This window comes from Cherax quadricarinatus, chromosome 26 (assembly GCF_038502225.1).
Source record: "Cherax quadricarinatus isolate ZL_2023a chromosome 26, ASM3850222v1, whole genome shotgun sequence".
Classification (NCBI taxonomy): domain Eukaryota; kingdom Metazoa; phylum Arthropoda; class Malacostraca; order Decapoda; family Parastacidae; genus Cherax; species Cherax quadricarinatus.
Window position 1 is genome coordinate 36777137 of NC_091317.1, and position 18147 is coordinate 36795283.

Consider the following 18147-nt stretch of genomic DNA (forward strand, 5'->3'; position numbering starts at 1 on the left):
ACCATAGGCACACACACAGCAGAGGTCACGTCCACGCTGATATCTTGGAAGCGATCAACAAGCCCCTCATACACCGGCCCAGAGAGTAGTTTCACGAATAGCTTGTGGGTTCCATATTGGTAGTGTACTATATTACATGTACAAAGATACGTTTCACAGATTTTACATTTCAAATATTTGATCCAGCTCCTCAGAGCTCATTCGTGGATTATAAATATATTAGAATGCTGTTAGATACTGGACCTTGAAGGCTACAATAAGCTTCGCGTAGTTAGAAACAGTCTAACAATAGAAAGGTTAGCATGAACCACTACTACGATTGCATCGACAGCTTTTCATGGAATAATCTCCGCTGATAAGACCAATTGCGAGATCTAGCTCGTGTCCCTTGTGTGTCATTTTCCATGACTCGAGGAAATCGTTCCGAATTTTGGTAAAAAGGAATTAGGTAGGATGAAAGGCCAGCTATCAGCTGGAACAGTTAGGATTCACGCTGAGATGTTAAATGTAAGAAGTTATATAGTTCTTTGGTAGTTAGTGTTTTTATTAAATATATATATATACATGAAAGGGATGATACTTTAGGATGGGCATGGCCTGTTCCGCCCACCATGAGGCAGGCCAAAGCAGCATGGGTTCGAGTCCTGGCTAGTGAAGTGTTGTTATTGATCAACACCACTCGTTTGTGGTTACAATAATATAAAATACTACTCGTTGTACTAGTACACCAAACAGGGACTAGAATGAAATTAGTCTAGAGTCATCCACACCATCGTGTGTCCTTGAGTAGCGAGTACAACATCCAGTTCCTCTGGATGCGCTACTCTTAAGGATCGTATGGTCCAGTGGATTAGGGTGTCATGTGTTTTCGCCCACCATGAAGCAGGCCAAAGCAGCATGGGTTCGAGTCCTTGGCTACTGCAGTGTTTATTTATATTTATATATATATATATTTTTGTGTGTGTGTGTGTGTGTGTGTGTGTGTGTGTGTGTGTGTGTGTGTGTGTGTATGTTACGAAATATTTTAAAAGCGAGCAAGAACGTATACAAAAAAAAAAGAATAAAAAGAATAAAGAAACAATAAGAATCTTAATATTTGTTTTTAAATATTTGTTTCCCTAATTCTTATAGGTTCCACAACCGGCCGAATTTGCTGGTGGCGATCGTGGAGTCTGGATTTGGTAGACTAGTCCCGGTAAATGACCCAAGTTCGGGGGTTCCCAGGGCTCAGTTTCAGGGCTCCTTGGTAAAGCTGATAGAATACCTCTCTGGTGCCCTTAACTTCACGTAAGTAAACCCAAGAATATTAAGAATAAACATGACAGTAGTGAATGTGCATGACATAGCATATTAAAATGCAGTAAGACATATATGCAACAGTTAAGCATCTTTAATCCGAAACGTATTGCCTACTGTATAGGCGAAACGCTTCAGAATGAAGATGCTTAAGTGTTGCGCGTGTGTCTTATCACACTGTGCATAGACTAATTGTGCAAGGGACAAGAAAAGCCAGTCACAGGGCGGTAGACATAAATATTTAGCCTATTCGCAATTCCATACACATTTCTTGTTTTTCTAAGCGTGCACAATACTTTATGAGAGGAAATCTTGCTTCTCTCTTACTCGTCTTCTTACGTATTAGTGATCCTTAAATCTTTGACTTTAAACAAGTCTGCTCTACGTAAATTATTGTTTCATCATAACATTTCGAATTTCATGAACATTACCGACTTTTATACTGAAGGGATTTAATTCTCTCAACGAATTTTCCCCTTGAAGAAATATATTCTTTATATATATATATATATATATATATATATATATATATATATATATATATATATATATATATATATATATATATATATATATATATATATATATATATGTTGTGCCGAATAGGTAAAACTGGTCAATTACCAAGAACTCGTTTAAAATTAAGTCATTTCAAAAATTTTCTCTTTAAGTTTAAAGATTTTTTTTCATTTACGTTAATGTAAAAATTAAAATTTCTTTTAGCAAAAGAACCTTAGAAATCTTACCTAACCTTATCATAAGAAGCATAATTTAATTTAGCCTAATCTAACTAAATACATTTTTGAAAAGTTTGAAATAATTTAATAATAAAAAAAATAATGAAAAATATTTTTTCGTTTGGTTCAAAACGATTTTTTCTTAATTATTGCATACACAAATTTTTGTTTACCTTATTCGGCAAGAAGAGTGTTGCTATTTAGGCCAAAATCGAGAATTTTACCTGTTCGGCACGATATATATATATATATATATATATATATATATATATATATGTCGTGCCGAATATGTAAAACTGGTCAATTAGCAAGAACTCATTTAAAATTAAGTCCTTTCTAAAATTTTCTCTTATGCGTTTAAAGATATATTTTTTCATTAATTTTAATGTAAAAATTTTTAATTTTGCTCCAAAAGAATCTTAGAAAACTTACCTAACCTTATTATGACAAGAACAATTTATTTTAGCCCAACCCAACTAAATATATTTTAGATTTGTTTACAATAATTTAATACTAAACAAACACAGTGAAATATATTTTTTTCGTTAGGTTAAGAATGATATTGGCGAAATTATTGCATACACAAATTTTTACTTGTCCTATATGGCAAGATGAACGTTGTTATTTAAGCCAAGATCGCAAGTTCTGCCTATTCGGCACGACATATATATATATATATATATATATATATATATATATATATACAGTGGTCCCTCGCTCTTCGTAATTAATCCGTTCCTGGAGCCGTTACTATAAACGAAATTTACGATTTACGAATCAATTTTCCCCATAAAAAATAATGTAAATACAATTAATCCGTTCCTGACACCCAGAAATATTAAAACAAAAAAATTTTTAACATGAAATATGCATGTAGTACATAAACAATACAATGGGAAATGATGAATTAAACATTAACAGCATAACACTTACCTTTATTAGAGATTCTTCTTAGTGTATGGGAGACAGGAAAAGGAGAGAGAGTGGATTGTTTATAGTTTGGAAGGGGAATCCCCTTCCATCAACACCTCAGGTACCATTTGCTTTTCTGGGGTTGCTTCTCTTCTCTGTTTCTTAATGCCACTAGGACCACCTTGAGAGTCACTGGAGTCCTGTCTCACAAAATAACTGTGGAGAGAGCTCTGTTTCTGGCGTCTCTTTAACACTTCCCTAAAATGGCCCAAGACATTGTCACTGTACATGTTGCCAACCTGGCTTGCAACAACCTTGTTAGGGTGATGTTTCTCCATAAAGCTTTCCATCTTACCCCACATAGTAAAAATCTCTTTAATTTCTGAAGAAGGCACCTTCTTCCATCTCTCTTCCTCCTCCTCTGCAGCAAGATTCTGAGCTGCGATGTGTTACTCTTCCTGCTGAAGCTCTTGCAGCTCCTCAGTGGTGAGCTCTTCACTGTGGTCTTCCACCAATTCTTCCACATCCTCCAAACTCACATCCAACCCCATGGAACTGCCCAGTGCCACAGTTGATTTTACAACAGACATAGACTCATTAGGGCCAGTCCCAAATTCTTCAAAATCCCTCTTGTCGACACAATCTGGCCACAATTTTCTCCAGGCAGAGTTCAAAGTCTTGGTAGTCACTCCCTCCCAAGCCATACCTATAAGGGTTATGCAGTGGAGGATGCTGAAGTGTTCTCTCCAAAATTCCCTTAGGGTCAAGTGTCTGTGGTCACAGTCAAGCACCTGTGAAACATTGCTTTTGTGTAGAGTTTTTTAAAGTTTGCAATAACCTGCTAGTCCATGGGTTGGAGGAGAGGAGTGGTATTCGGGGGCAAGAACTTCACTGTGATGAACCCAAACTCCTCGAAAATTAGGTCATCCAAGTTTGGAGGATGAGCAGGTGCATTGTCCATTACTAGCACACACTTGAGATCCAATTTCTTTTCCAGGAGATACTCCTTCACACTAGGGCCAAACACTTCATTGAACCACTGGACGAAAATTTCCCTCGTGACCCATGCCTTACTATTAGATTTCCAAAACACACACAATTTACTCTTCATAACATTGTTTTTCCTGAACACTCTGGGATTTTCAGAATGGTACACTAGTAATGGCTTCACTTTTAATCCCCACTAGCATTAGCACAGAACATTAGCGTCAGCCTGTTTTTCATAGGCTTGTGTCCTGGCATTGCCTTTTCCTCTTGTGTAATGAAGGTCCTCTTTGGCATTTTCTTCCAAAAGAGGCCTGTTTCGTCACAATTGAACACTTGTTCAGGTTTCAGTCCTTCAGCCCCTATGTACTCCTGGAATTCATGCACATATTTTTCAGCCGCCTTGTGGTCCGAACTGGCAGCCTCACCATGCCTTATCACACTGTGTATGCCAGTACGGTTCTTAAATCTCTCAAACCAGTCTTTGCTGGCCTTAAATTCACTCACTTCACCACTATTTGCAGGCAATTTCTTTACCAAATCTTCATGCAACTGCCTAGCCTTTTCACAAATAAACGAAGTCATAAGAGTATCTCCTGCTAATTGTTTCTCATTTATCCACACCAATAATAACTTCTCAACCTCTTCCCGTACTGGTGATCTCATTTTTGTCAGCATAGTTACTACCTTTGCAACAACAGCATCCTTTATTTCATTTTTCTTGGCTACTACAGAACATAAGGTTGTGTAAGGTTTCTTATACATCCTGGACAGTTCGGCCACACTTGTACCACTTTCATATTGTTCATTGATGGTTTTCTTAAATTCAGTCGTATTTCTCACCTTCTTTACCACAGGCTTGGCACTAGGAGCTTTCTTTGGAGCCATGGTAGCGTATTTAGTACTTGCAAGCACTAAAATAAATGGAATATTATGAAATATTTCGCTGGAGCACGTGAGGGGACCTTCGCTCACTGGTAAACAATGCCAGACTGGCTGCTGCCCCGGCTCACGCCGTGGGTACGCGTCCTGGACGAACTACGACTCGCGAGTCAACCTATGAAAAGCGAGTCCATCTTTATACGAAAATACCTCTATGATTGGCGAATTTTACGATTGCCGGGAACTACGAAAAGCGGAGGACCACTGTATATATATATATATATATATATATATATATATATATATATATATATATATATATATATATATATATATATATATATATATATATATATATATATGTCGTGCCGAATAGGCAGAACTTGCGATCTTGGCTTAAATAGCAACGCTTATCTTGCCATATAGGACAAGTTAAAATTTGTGTATGCAATAATTTCGCCAAAATCATTCTGAACTTAACGAAAAAAATATATTTCACTGTGTTTGTTTAGTACTAAATTATTGTAAACAAATCTAAAATATATTTAGTTGGGTTAGGCTAAAATAAATTGTTCTTGTTATAATAAGGTTAGGTAAGTTTTCTAAGTGCCTTTTGGTGCAAAATTATAAATTTTTACGTCAACATTAATGAAAAAATTATATCTTTAAACGTGTAAGAGAAAATTTTAGAAAGGACTTAATTTTAAATGAGTTCTTGCTAATTGACCAGTTTTACATATTCGGCAAGACATATATATATATATATATATTGAATTACCAGTTGGCTGGTGGAAAGGGCATGCCAGTGGGTGTGTGATGAACGACGGATAAATGTAACATTTTCGACGCATGCCACAGGGGGGATAAGGCTTTAGAAGTTACAAGAGCTACATCTATCATCACTCCATAACTGGTTTGAAGGAAAGAATTTCCTGGTAGGTGCATGATTTGTAATTTTATGTGGAGCATTCAAAAGAATGATAGTGAGAAAACTGCCAAACTAGGGTTTTAACCCTGGCACTCCATTTAATTATTACAATAAAAGCACGAATTTTCAGTATACATCAGTTGGTAAGTAACCTTTAAATTATTGTATACATTTATATATCTCACCAGGTACTCCTTCGTGCAACCTCCTGACACAGTCTGGGGTGTTAGACTCGATAATGGTTCATGGACCGGCATGATGGGCATGGTGGTGAGGGAGGTCAGTGTAGCGAGGCATTGTTTGGAAAAAAATATCATTTTGCCGTCCCAAAGTGAAAAATATATAGTTTCCCTTCATTGGTCTAACCTGATTAAAACATATTATAACACTTTTCCCAATCTAATATCGACATGACTTTAATACTGGAGAGAGTAGCAGTGGAGAGGAAATATAAAGGGGTTCAGTCTAGACAGATCAAGTTACAGGGACTCCAATATTAATTAATTTAGGCGAAATTGATTGTGAAATTTAAAAACAAATATATATGAATTATATAAAGAATTCTATTTAGATAGCAAACTCGGTTTACTTCGAGTATTTAATTAAATGACTATTTTGATAATTCCTTAACACCTGGTCAATTTTCTTACAGGAAGTAAGTATTGGTGCTGGACCGTTTATGGTCGATAGATGGCGAGCCGAGGCGGTGGACTTCACTGTACCAATGGTGATAGACTACTGGAGGATCCTGGGCGTTCGTGGTGTTCCCGAAGTGGACCCCTGGGGCTTCTTGTTCCCCCTGGCACCACTGGTGTGGGCGACCATCCTAGTGATGCTTGTGGTGCTTGCTGCTGCAGTGTTCCTCATGTATTCCTGCGGCTCTCTCAAGAGTGATGACCACAACTACTGGTTACAGGTCTCCTTCGGCTACGTTCGGATATTATTACAGCAAGGTAAGCTTTTTCTTCTCATGTCTTCGTCACCTGACCTTAAAATTTTCTCCTCCCCTCTTTACTTGACCTTTCTTTTCTCAGCTGTGACTTGATAATGGTTGTATTGAAGAACATACTCAAGTCTGCACTATCAACAATACAATCAGTCAAACCATACCACGGGCGGGGCTTGAACTCGCGGTTGGAGAGTCCAACGAACGAACGAACGAACAAGTTCAGGTAAGATCCCAAATGGGATGAACGGGAAAGACGGGACAGACGAAGAGTAGCGCTGGAGAGGAGTGTTCTTAGTCGGAGAAATAGAGCCAGGGCTTCTTAACCCAGCAGCTAAGGCGATCGTGGGACAGACATTGAGAACAGAAATTCAGGCTCTTCTGTTGGGACTCCGGTGGGGTGAGCGGGAAGGACGGGACAGACGAAGATCAGCGCTAGAGAGGAGTGTAGAACTGAGCCATGTCTTAACCCAAAAGCTAAGGCGAACGTGGGTCAGAAAAAGGTACCTGTTAGAGAAGGTACCTGTCAGAGAGTCCAAGGTTATTTGTAAATAGGGTTAGGAGCAGGATCATACAAGGAGTAGAAAATGTTGTGTTGGTTTGTGGGTCTGTGAATGTCTTCGTCAAGGAGAGAGGTCCAGTAGTCATGTCGTGTCTCAAGTTTGTCTATCTGTCTGTCACTGAGCGTCTTCCAGTACAGATTCAACGCAGGGATGTCTAATTTAAAGTCCTCCCATCTGACATCAAGCACCCAGCGCAGCGCCTTGTTCTGGACACGCTGCAGTTTAAGTTTGTTTTCGCTGCAAGTGAGAGGGCTAGAGGAGAGTAAGTTATTAGAGGACGTATTAGGGATCTGTAGAGGTTAGTTTGGTGCGTTGGGAGGCATGTTTCAACTTGTAGAGGCCCGCAAGGGCCTTACTAGCTATTGCATGCCTTGAGTGAATGTGTCCGTGTAAGCGAAGAAGGTAGTCAAGATTCGCCAAGGACAGTGACAGATTGTGTGATGGGGATGTAAGTGCGGGTGTCAGCTGTTCTGAGCTCGATGGTTAATGGAGGATCACGTTTCCTATAGTTAAAATACGTAATGCTGGATTTAGCTCCATTGGATTTGATCCTCCATTTTTGTTCCGAGATGGCTATCCTGTCGACCTCATTTTGTGTTTTGTGTGTGAGTGTATCTATATTGGCGTGAGTGGTTAGTTGTGTAATGTCGTCTGCATAGGCTAGTGTGATGTTGTTGTGGTATACAGGTGTTGGAATGTCGTTAGTGTATAAAATGTAGAGGGTAGGGGAGAGGACAGATCCCTGTGGTACTCCGGCATTTAGTGTGAAGTAGTCAGAGTAACAGCCTTGGAATTTGATTCTCATGGTACGGCCGTCTAGGAAGTTGCAGAGGAGTTTACGAGTAGTGAGAGGCAGGTTAAAGTTAGTGCAGAGTTTTTACTTGAGCCCTTCGTGCCAGACAGTGTCAAAAGCTTTTTCAAGGTGACTCACGAAATCGTAATGACACGATTGCAAACAAACCATACCACGGGCGGGGATATCGCGGGTTCTATCCCCGCCCGTGGTATGGTCTTTTTCAAACGTCTTTTGCAACCAGGGCTGTCCTATTTCTTTGTTTTATATTTATGTGGATGAAGTTGAGAATGATGTTAATGGCATCCTGTGTGGATCTGTGAGTTCTGAAACCAAACTGGCCATCAGAAAGTAGAGAGTTGTGTTCCAGGTATCTGCGAAGGCGATGGTTGATGAGTTTTTCAAAGAGTTTTCCTAAAGTTTCGAGGAGGCTGATAGGGCGATAGTTTCTAGGGTCAGAGTGGTCTTTTTTGGGTTTAGGAAGGAGGATAGCAGTAGCAGCTTTGAAGAGGGAAGGGAAGTATCCAGAGGCAAGGGAGGCATTGAGGAGGTTTTTGTAGGCAGTAATGATAGAGTCAGGAAGGTGTTTTAGGATAATATGGTTTAGGCCAGAGGCACCAGGAGCTTTGGGAGGAAGGTGTCTAAGGAGAGTTTAATGTCTGTGTTGGTGAAAGGAGTGTCGAGTTCTTGGGAGGAGGTAAGAGAGTCCAGATGGATGTGGCTGTCTGGCGTTGTTTCTTGTGTGTGTGTATTGTTTCAGTGTTCTATGCTCTGAATGTGTTGAATAGCGTTAGGGTGAGGTGGGTGAGGATGGAAGATGTTCTCCTAGATGTGTTTGAAGGATGTTGTAATAAAGTTGGTAGAATTACCGACAATATGTAAAAGGACACAAGTACAACTAATGTGACATTTTATTGTGGCAACGTTTCGCTCTCCAGGAGCTTTATCAAGCCATTACAAACAATACATGGACACAGAGGGTATATAAAGGCTCAGAGTGAGGTGCAATACTAGTGAGGTACCATTTCGATGTTCACTAGTGGTAGTAGTAGTAGTAGTAGTAGTAGTAGTGACAAAAGTAATACAATATGGTAGAGCAATTAATTCGTACATGAATAAAAAGATATAAAAGCTATTACTTGGGTAACATAAAAATAAGTTGGACAAATATAGACTGGAAAGAGGCAGCTTGTTTCAGTGTTCACTCTCTGTAATGTGCTTTGTGTAGTATAACAGGAGAGACTATGTGATGGCGGGGTTTACTGTTTTCAGGAGGATTCTTGCCAAGACTTCGGACATGGTGAAGCTGCCGTTGTTTTGTTTAATTGTATTCGAAACAGCGATCAGTGCTGATTCGAGGCACTTGCGTCTGCGGAAATTAGTTTCTTTGATCACTAATTGGGCGTCTCTGAATTTCATGAGATGATGTCACATTAGTTGCACTTGTGTCCTTTTACTTTGAAGGATGTTAGTGGCAGCCTGCGGGTCTGAGATGTGTGTGTTGTTGTGAGTGATGTGTTTGAATTTGTTGGTGGGAGTTGTGCCTCTGACTTTTTTCGATAAAGTTCCAGAAGGCTTTAGTGTTTTTAATACGCTGTTTGTCTGCTTGTTGTATGAGTTGTGACCAGTGATTGTTGTGGTCTTGGTCTAGGCTGTGTAGAATGTTGTTTCTAAGGTAAGTGAGATCTAATCGGACTTGATTAAATCTATGTGTTTTGTAGAGGAAGCGGTTGTGGTAGCAGATAGTCTTCTTGTTCTGATTGAGAGTTTGAAGGAATAACGAGTGGTGTGAGTTTTCTTTGGTATTGCGATGTTGGCTGCTTGTGTAATGGTGTCCTGGATGAGATCAAGTTGAGTGTCGATGTCAGAGATAGGTTTGTTATTGTAGTCATAGATGAGGTTAGTATTGTCAATGTGTTGTTTGAAAGCATCCCAGTCAGTGTTCTTGTAGGAGAAGGAAGGTGTGGTTGGGATGAGGATAGGGTTGGAGATGTGTAAGATGACTGGGATGTGATCAGAGCCTGTAATAGGGCCAGGTGAAATGTAGTGTTGAAATAGAGAGCTGGCTTGGTTTGCCAGAATGATGTTAGGTTTGCTTTGGCCCGTGTGGTTGTAGAAGGTGTTGAAGTCTGGGCCAAGGTGAATTATGTGTTTATGGTTTGTGAAGTTGAGTAATTGGTGACCAAGTTGGTTGTTACTGGTGTGATGAAAGACGGTGTGTTTGGCATTCATGTCAGCTAGTAGATATGTTGGTGTGTTGGTGTAGTTGAAGACTAAGGAAAGATCGTGTATGTTGAGAGTAGTGTCTGGGCGAGCATAGGTGGTGAAAAAGATAAAGGAGTCAAGGTGGGTGTGTATTCTGACTGCAAGACAGTGTTGGTGAATAAAAGGGATTGGGAGAAATTCATGTTTTTTATTGGATTTGACAAGGATTGCAACACCATCGTGGGGATCAGAGGGGGACTGCAGTGAAGTATAATCATAATGGCGGATACGTTGAGGGGCTTTGAGGCAGGTACTGTTTAGTAAAACAATATCTGGCCTCTCTGCTTCAAGGAGCTCGGCCATTAGGTGTCTAATTGTAAAGTAAGAACGTACGTTGAACTGAATCACCTTAAACATGATTTAATGGTTTCGTCATAGCAAAGTTAATGTCGGGGGAGGAGTTTGGATTAAAGACCGTAATAGTGGTGCCATCAGTGGATGTGTGTTTGTAGGTGTTACGGACCCGTTTTTTGGAAGGGGAGGAATAGAAGGATCTAGTTTTGTGTTCTTTGGTCTGTCAGAAGTTGGGGCAGGTTTAGGTTTGAGTGGGTTTTGTCTGGAGGAGGTGGAGTTGGACCTGGATGAAGTTTTGGTTGTGGTGGAGGAGTGAGCGAAGGTGGATGCAGAGGAAGTGGAAGCTTTGGTAGAGGATGAGGAAGTGGAAGCTTTGGTTGGGATGAGGAAGTGGGTAAGGAGGTGGGGGGAGGTGTGGTCGGAGCTGCAGCAATAGGGGTGTTGGTGGGAGAGGTGGAAGTAGTGAAGAGGGGTAGGGGAGGAGGAGAGCTGGTGGGTGTAAGAAGTGGGGGAGTGGGAGAGAGGGAGGAGGGAGAGGTTGTAGTGGGCTTAGAAGAGAAGCAGGAAGGAGGGATAATTAAAGAGGGAAGATTGTTGGCAGACAAGATTAAGTTAAGGACATGTGAGTAGTCTGATTGGTAAGCTTGAGAGATTACCATCGAAGAGTGGGCAGCAGTGGCGAGTTGACAGTTTTGTAGTCTAGTGTGGGTGTAGGTGTAGAAGAAGAGGTGCTTGTAGCCTGTGTGTTGGTGTTTGATGTGTGTAGAGCAGAAGAGGAGGACCAAGTGCGTGGGGAGGCCCAGGCATTGTGGGTAGGGGAGGAAGGTATGGAAGGGGGGGAGGTGCAGGGAAGGGGTTGGGGAGGGAGGGAGGTTGGCTAGCTCTGAGGGAGGAGAGAATGTTTATTCTAGAGGGGCAGGAATTTGCAACTGCAGTGTGTGACCCGCCGCAGTTAGAACATTTAAGGGGGAGGTTGCAAGTATTCCAGAAGTGGCCAGTTGCTGAACATCTGGAGCAGATTTGTGTGGATGTGCATGAGTTTTTGTCGTGGCCGAATTTGTAGCATTTCAGACATTGTGTGATGGGGTGGAAGTTCGGAGTGAAGAGAGTGGAGAAATGCGCGTGGTCTTGGCAAGGATCCCTTGACTGAACTGTGTAGAGGCATCAGAAGGAGTTGAACAGCGTATTTTGAGGATGGTAGAGTTTTCAGGTCTGTAAATATCGTCAACAGAGACTTTGTTCTTAGTACTAATGTCTTTGATTAAGTCTTCTTTGTCTGTGTCATAGACAGTCAGGAGAGAATAGTCTACATGTTTTGTGATCACTGTGCATTTGTCGCGGTGCTCAGGAGACCAAATAATAGTGAAGCCTGCGTTAAGAAGTTTTTGTCTGGTCTCGGTTGAGGTGTACGTTTCGTAAGAATATCTGTCAAGAAGGAGTTTGAAGTCTGAGTTGGTTTTAAGACTTTCAGCTGAGGTGCGCCAGTGATCTCGTACAATAAATTTCCAGGACAGATAGTAGCATGATCAGAATTAGAGTATTTGAGGTTAAGCGAGAAAGAATTGGGTTTGGAAGAGGTAGAGGCAGGGTAGGCCTTAGAGGCAGGAGTAGACGGAGTAGAGGCAGGTGTTGGTGGTAGAGGAGGAGTGGTAAGGGGAAAGGAGGTGGAAGGCATTGAAGGCATCGTAAATCAGTTGTGGCGGCCAAATCTGTGAGAATACACGGCTAGGAAAGTTCGTGTGAAGTAGACACACGTACTTTAAAGTTTTCTTGTGGAGTCCGTCGCTGGAGGCGCAGGACACTGAGGAGGTGAGCTGTAGCTTGATGGAGCACTGTATGCCCTGAACGGCGAGGAGAGGCAACACTGGCTGTGAGCAGTGAGGAGAGCCAACTCCATCTGTATGGTGAGCAGACTTCACATACATGCTGAGGCGTGGAGACTTCAGACAGCAACAGGAGTGCAGAGGTAGGCTTCCTGCCTTTGGGTAGGCAGCCACCGACGCACCAATCCTGATGGTGTAGACGAAGGACTAGTAACCACCACTCGGCGAGGAGAGGCAACACTAGCTGTATGGCATGCAGACTTCACATACAGGCTAAGTCGTAAAACTCCAGACCAACGCGTTAGCCACTGGGCGATCGGCGCTTGTGTAACTTACTGTAACTCGCATAATCACCGAGTTAAACAGGTAGGTGGGAAATTAGTTATACAATAATGAGTGTTTCATAAGCTGTCTGGAAGCTCCTCTCTTATTACTCACGGAAACTCACCCAAAACAGTGGTAGCTTCAGTATCTCAGAGGAATTATCAAGAATCACATAACGACCCCCACATTACTGTTATTAATATATATATATATATATATATATATATATATATATATATATATATATATATATATATATATATATATATATATATATATATATATATATATAACCCAAACTAAATGTACTATGTATACAGTCTCCGAAAAATTACTCCTTCCTTAATGAATGCATTCAAGACTTGGCCTCTAAGTCCATTACTGATCAATGGTCATCCAGCAAACATCCATTCAGTCAGGCTGCTCGCGCCTACCTCTCTTATTTCAAGAAAGTCTTTCTGGAATGCACAGGAAATGAAAATTACACTCATGATCAGCAGAAGATGAGATTGGCATGGAAGTCGAAATCCCTCTTTAACAATATATGATAAAAAGCTATGGGGAATTCGTCGGTGCTACGAAGGCCAGCGTTGCTGGATGATTTTCTCTAAGGCATGCTCCTTCCTCCAGGTCGGAATCCTGGTTTTAGCCTAAAAGCCCTCATTATCTTCCCAAACCTTTTCAGTGTTTGTCTTCAGCTCCTTCTCAAGATCAACGTGAAGGAGCAAGAAAACACTAAGCAAATGGCCAGCATAAAGCAGCTTCGAGCTGAGAGTCTTCTCCTCAGACTTCTAGCCATATCCTCTGATAAAAAATATTAGACACTAGGATTACTGAACATAAAATATCCTCTGAAAAAATAAGATATGCAAGATATGATTAACGCATTACGAATAGAAAATAATCATTCTAATGACATGTTTTACCAACATTCATATGAGCAACATCAAAAAAATGATTTTTTTTGGTAAAGTAATGAGCATAGAATATTCCAAAAGAAAATTACCAATAAAACTACGAGTAATTGAGCCAAATACCTGAATACCGAGTATCTGACTAAGTTTATACCCGAGTATCTTCAAGCCTCGAGAGCCACCCCTAAATATTATATAAAATGGCTCAGTGATATTTTCTCGTGAAGTGGAATAGATGTAAGGGATGGGAACTGTCAAAATCGAAAATTCACATTTGAACCAATCGCTTTCTCTTTCTAGATGCATATACATATTCACTTGTAGCTTGATAAATCTCATGTAAAATATATTCAGAGAACATTTTTTGTTGCTTTAGTGTTTAGTTTCATGTTCGTTATACATTTGGTACTTAAACAAGATGGGTAAATTATGCAACATAAATCTTTTTACACAATTTCTTTCAAATGTGTTTTAACATGATATAGTGAACCATTGAAATTAAGCGGTTAAACGATTAAAACTATTTAAATATGTTACTTTACTACATCAATTATTACAGATATGACTCTGCCTATAATCTGGTTGTGGGAGCGGGTGGTGTTGATGGTGTGGATGATGGTAACACTGGTGTTAACACGGAGTTACTCTGGCAACCTCATGGCTCTCCTGGCAGTGAGACACATCCCTCAACCTTACCAAACACTACGTGACGTGATGGACGACCCATCAGTGAAGCTGATATGGCAAAAAGACTCTGCTTCTGTTCCTTATCTAAAAGTACGTCATGGAAACATAAAACTTGAATTTTCCTGCAATAAAATCAGAAAACTAGAATAAAAATACCTGAGCGTTTTTATGTGTTTACACTTAATATTAGAGGAGTGAAAAAGGCGAGTCTAGAAAACCTAAGTTTCTGAAGTGAAATTCTCAGAGTACAATAAGAATTGATAAATAGTTAGAGAAGCTCTAAAGAACTACTAAACCTATTAATAGTTTTGTAACAATCAGCTAAAATCTGTTGTCAAACCCAAAATTGGAAAAAAATATACCCCCCCCCCAAAAAAAAAAAAAACAGTAAATTAGATAGCCAGATTCATTATTTCAGTAATGTTGCTAAAAATGGTTAAGGTTCGTTGTGTATAACGAAGCTCTGTAACAGATCTATCGGCCAAAGTGACCCCCTGGCCCCTTTAAGAGGGGAGGGGGTTGCTTGTCTTAGTGAAGAGGCTCTTCTTCTTCTAATGACCAGAGCTTTGGTAAGATGGGGAAGGAAGAAGGATGGGTAAGGATGGAAATATTGGAAGAGGGTTGGAGGGGGGGGAGAGGTAGGATATAAAAGGTAAGTGGCCCAACCACTTATTTGAGGAATTTGAGTTTGCCTCTCCTTCAGTTGCAATTGCTTTTTTTTTTTTTTTTTTTTTTTTTTTTTTTTTCGCGATTGCACAACGGATGTTTATACGACAGGAAAGGCAATATTTTCTGGCCACTCCCCACCGTCCTCTCTCCATTTGACATCTTTATCAGGGATATTTGCCCATTGTGAAATCCAACTCCTCGTCAGAAACAAATGGGATCACTCTCAGCTTATTTCTAGCACAGCTTCAGAGGCTGGTGCAGCATTGTTCCTGTCACTCCACCCAATTGGAAATTGAATCATCTTGTGACAGGCGAGATAATCCTCCTGTGAGACACTGAGAGGATACCTGACAGAACCTATGGCAGAAATTTCGCCGGAGGTTGTGAGGTCATCTCAAATTTCCACTTTTTCTTAGTCAGCAGTGGTACGTCTCCATCTGATCTGCTTCCTCTGTTCCACTGGTAGGCGGGATTCAGCCTACCAGTGACTATGCCCCCGTCTGCTACGCGTCCCTAACCATTGACGCCTATATAAACGCCAGTCTCCTTGCCTTTTCTCCAGAATCTCTACCACAACGGTGCTCTCAACACCACCTCCAAGGCTGAGGGACTGATTACCTCATCTTTTGTATATAGTTCTAATGTCTTCTAATTGTGTCCTAGAATCTTTATTGATAAAGCCACTGGATGGCGAAACGTCTACAATAAACATAACCAGATGTTTACCTGGAGAGAGTTCCGGGGGTCAACGCCCCCGCGGCCCGGTCTGTGACCAGGCCTCGATGTTGCACAAGTGTCTTAACTTTCATCTTGTCGGTATTGTTGCACTACTGTAGTAGGCTGAGAAAGCCGCCACTGGGTAATATATCATGTACTAAAATATCCTTAATATTCCGAATGTGTTTATAAGTTGGTTTGTCTTTGCTGACTGTCAAGGAAACTTCTTCCTCCTGATCAGAGGAATGGGAAGAGACTGTAAATAACTTTGACGTAGAATAATGAAAACTGTAAAAAGTTTTTAAATATAATAAAAATAGCCATTTGGAGTTTTAGTGTGTTCATGAGGCAGGAAAATATTATAATCAAAGATGTGTTCTTCAGGTGTGAAGATGATTTTATGCTTGATCGACGGTAATATTCTAGTTATTATATAGATGAAGAATTTCCTGTCATTGTTTATTAGTAGAATCCCTTCAGATTGTTAAGGAGAAAAGAGGAATCGTTTTTTCCTACTAAGTCGGGTAGCCAGGGATCGACCTCCCAAATTATCGAGCCTCTTATTATTTTATTATTAAAGATTAGCCGGTATTCTCCCGGCCCGGGCCTTTTCCAAGTGGTGGCCCGGCCTTGGCTCCCTCTTTAGGGAGTGTCTGAGACCTAAGTCTCCCATGGGAGGAGGTACAAGTACCTCCTCATCTTTGGGACCAACTGTCCCCAGGCCTAGCCACAAGCTAGGCCTCTCTGGTCTGCCATCCCCGCCCCAAGGGAGCAAATGGGAATGCCAGTCTTATGAGCTAAAGGCTCGGGCTCAGGCACCTACCCTACCCTAGAAGGGTTAGGCATGGTGTCGATGATCGAGCCTCTGTTTCCGAAAGACCACCCCAGCAGCAGAGTTGCCAATGAGAGGAAAGAAAACACCGGTTACAAGATGGTTAACGAAGTATAACAATAAAGAAAGTCAAAGTCTGGTAATTGTGCTTCAGTAACATTACGGGTAACCAGGTCAAACAAAAAAAATTAACAATATCCCAGGTAGATCACCTTACCTGATCAGGAGAAGAGTAGAGGTGAAGTGATTACCCCAACTTTCAACCAAACCAGGTTAATACTACCAGGATTTGAAACTGAAAACCTCAGACCCGAAGAAATTTGGCGGTTTTACAGCGGCTCGCTAGATGGCAGTGTTGTCGGCGACACATAGTAATAGTCGCTGTGAATCTGAAATATCATTAGCCCAATTTACTGGTTTTTCTTCACACTGAAAGATTTTATACAATTTCACTTGTATTCCCAGAAGTATTTTTGGGCAACATGTACAATATTAAGAAATATTTCATTACTGTTTGTAAGTTTCAGCGACATAACCTTCGATATATCTAGAGAGAGTTCCGGGGGTCAACGCCCCCGCGGCCCGGTCTGTAACCAGGCCTCATGGTGGATCAGGGCCTGATCAACCAGGCTGTTACTGCTGTTACGTAATCCAACTTACGAACCACAGCCCGGCTGGTCAGATACTGACTTTAGGTGCCTATCCAGTGCCTGCTTGCAGACAGCCAAGGTTCAATTGGTAATCCCCATGATGTATGCTGAGAGGCAGTTGAACAGTCTTGGGCCCCTGACACTTACTGTGTTCTCTCTTATCGTCCTAGTGACACCCCTTCTTTTCATTGGGGGGATGTTGCACCGTCTGCCGAGTCTTTTGCTTTTGTAGGGAGTGATTTTCGTGTGCAAGTTTGGTACTAGTTCCTCTAGGATATTTTCCAGGTGTTTCTTAAATCCATTTTAGTCTGCCAAAAAAAAAATAGGTTGGACTTCTACTGTGTTATCCATATTATTATAACTCAATGTTATATTTAAAGTTACATATTTGTCGTCGCTTTCTATAAGCTCTTCTGTGACCTCGACTGGATAGATTATTTACTCTGGTAGTTAATGTTTGCCAGAACCAGGTCAAGCAGGTTACTCTCTATTGTTGGTCGTCACAGTCTACTTCACGGAAGTCAGGCAAAATATAAGAAAATGATGCATCAGTATAGAACCTTTTAATTAACAGATGACATATACTGTTCGTGTCTTTTATTACACCTTAGGAAGTTGTTGACCTCTAGACTCCAAGACTAAAATTACAATCTTTCATTACTACATTTTCGTTTTGTTTTAATTCTTACCAGTTGACAAATTAAATTTCAAATCTCCGACAGGAATATCACAGCCAGTGCTCTTATGTTCTTGTGTACATCTTTAAGTCGGTTCAGAGATGGAGCTGCCTATCGTAGGCCAGTAGGCCTCCGGCAGTTCTCCATTGTTCTTCTGATTAAACTTAAGCTTACTGGGAGACGCTTCATTTAGGAACCTTTGTAATATGTGCTTTTCTTGATTCTTCTTAAAACTCTTATGAAGATATGTGTAA

At 40.8% G+C, this 18147-nt stretch overlaps 1 protein-coding gene across 1 annotated transcript in view; it reads left to right on the top strand.

The window, feature by feature from the left end:
* Window positions 1–224: 224 nt before the first annotated feature.
* The window catches only part of LOC128691593 (uncharacterized), a 105157-nt gene continuing 87234 nt past the window's right edge, over window positions 225–18147 (top strand). Inside the window, exons 1-5 of the mRNA XM_070088962.1 lie at window positions 225–229; window positions 1132–1287; window positions 5928–6018; window positions 6392–6692; window positions 14221–14438. Of these exons, the coding sequence (XP_069945063.1) occupies window positions 225–229; window positions 1132–1287; window positions 5928–6018; window positions 6392–6692; window positions 14221–14438 (771 nt within the window). The remainder of the gene's footprint in view (window positions 230–1131; window positions 1288–5927; window positions 6019–6391; window positions 6693–14220; window positions 14439–18147) is intronic.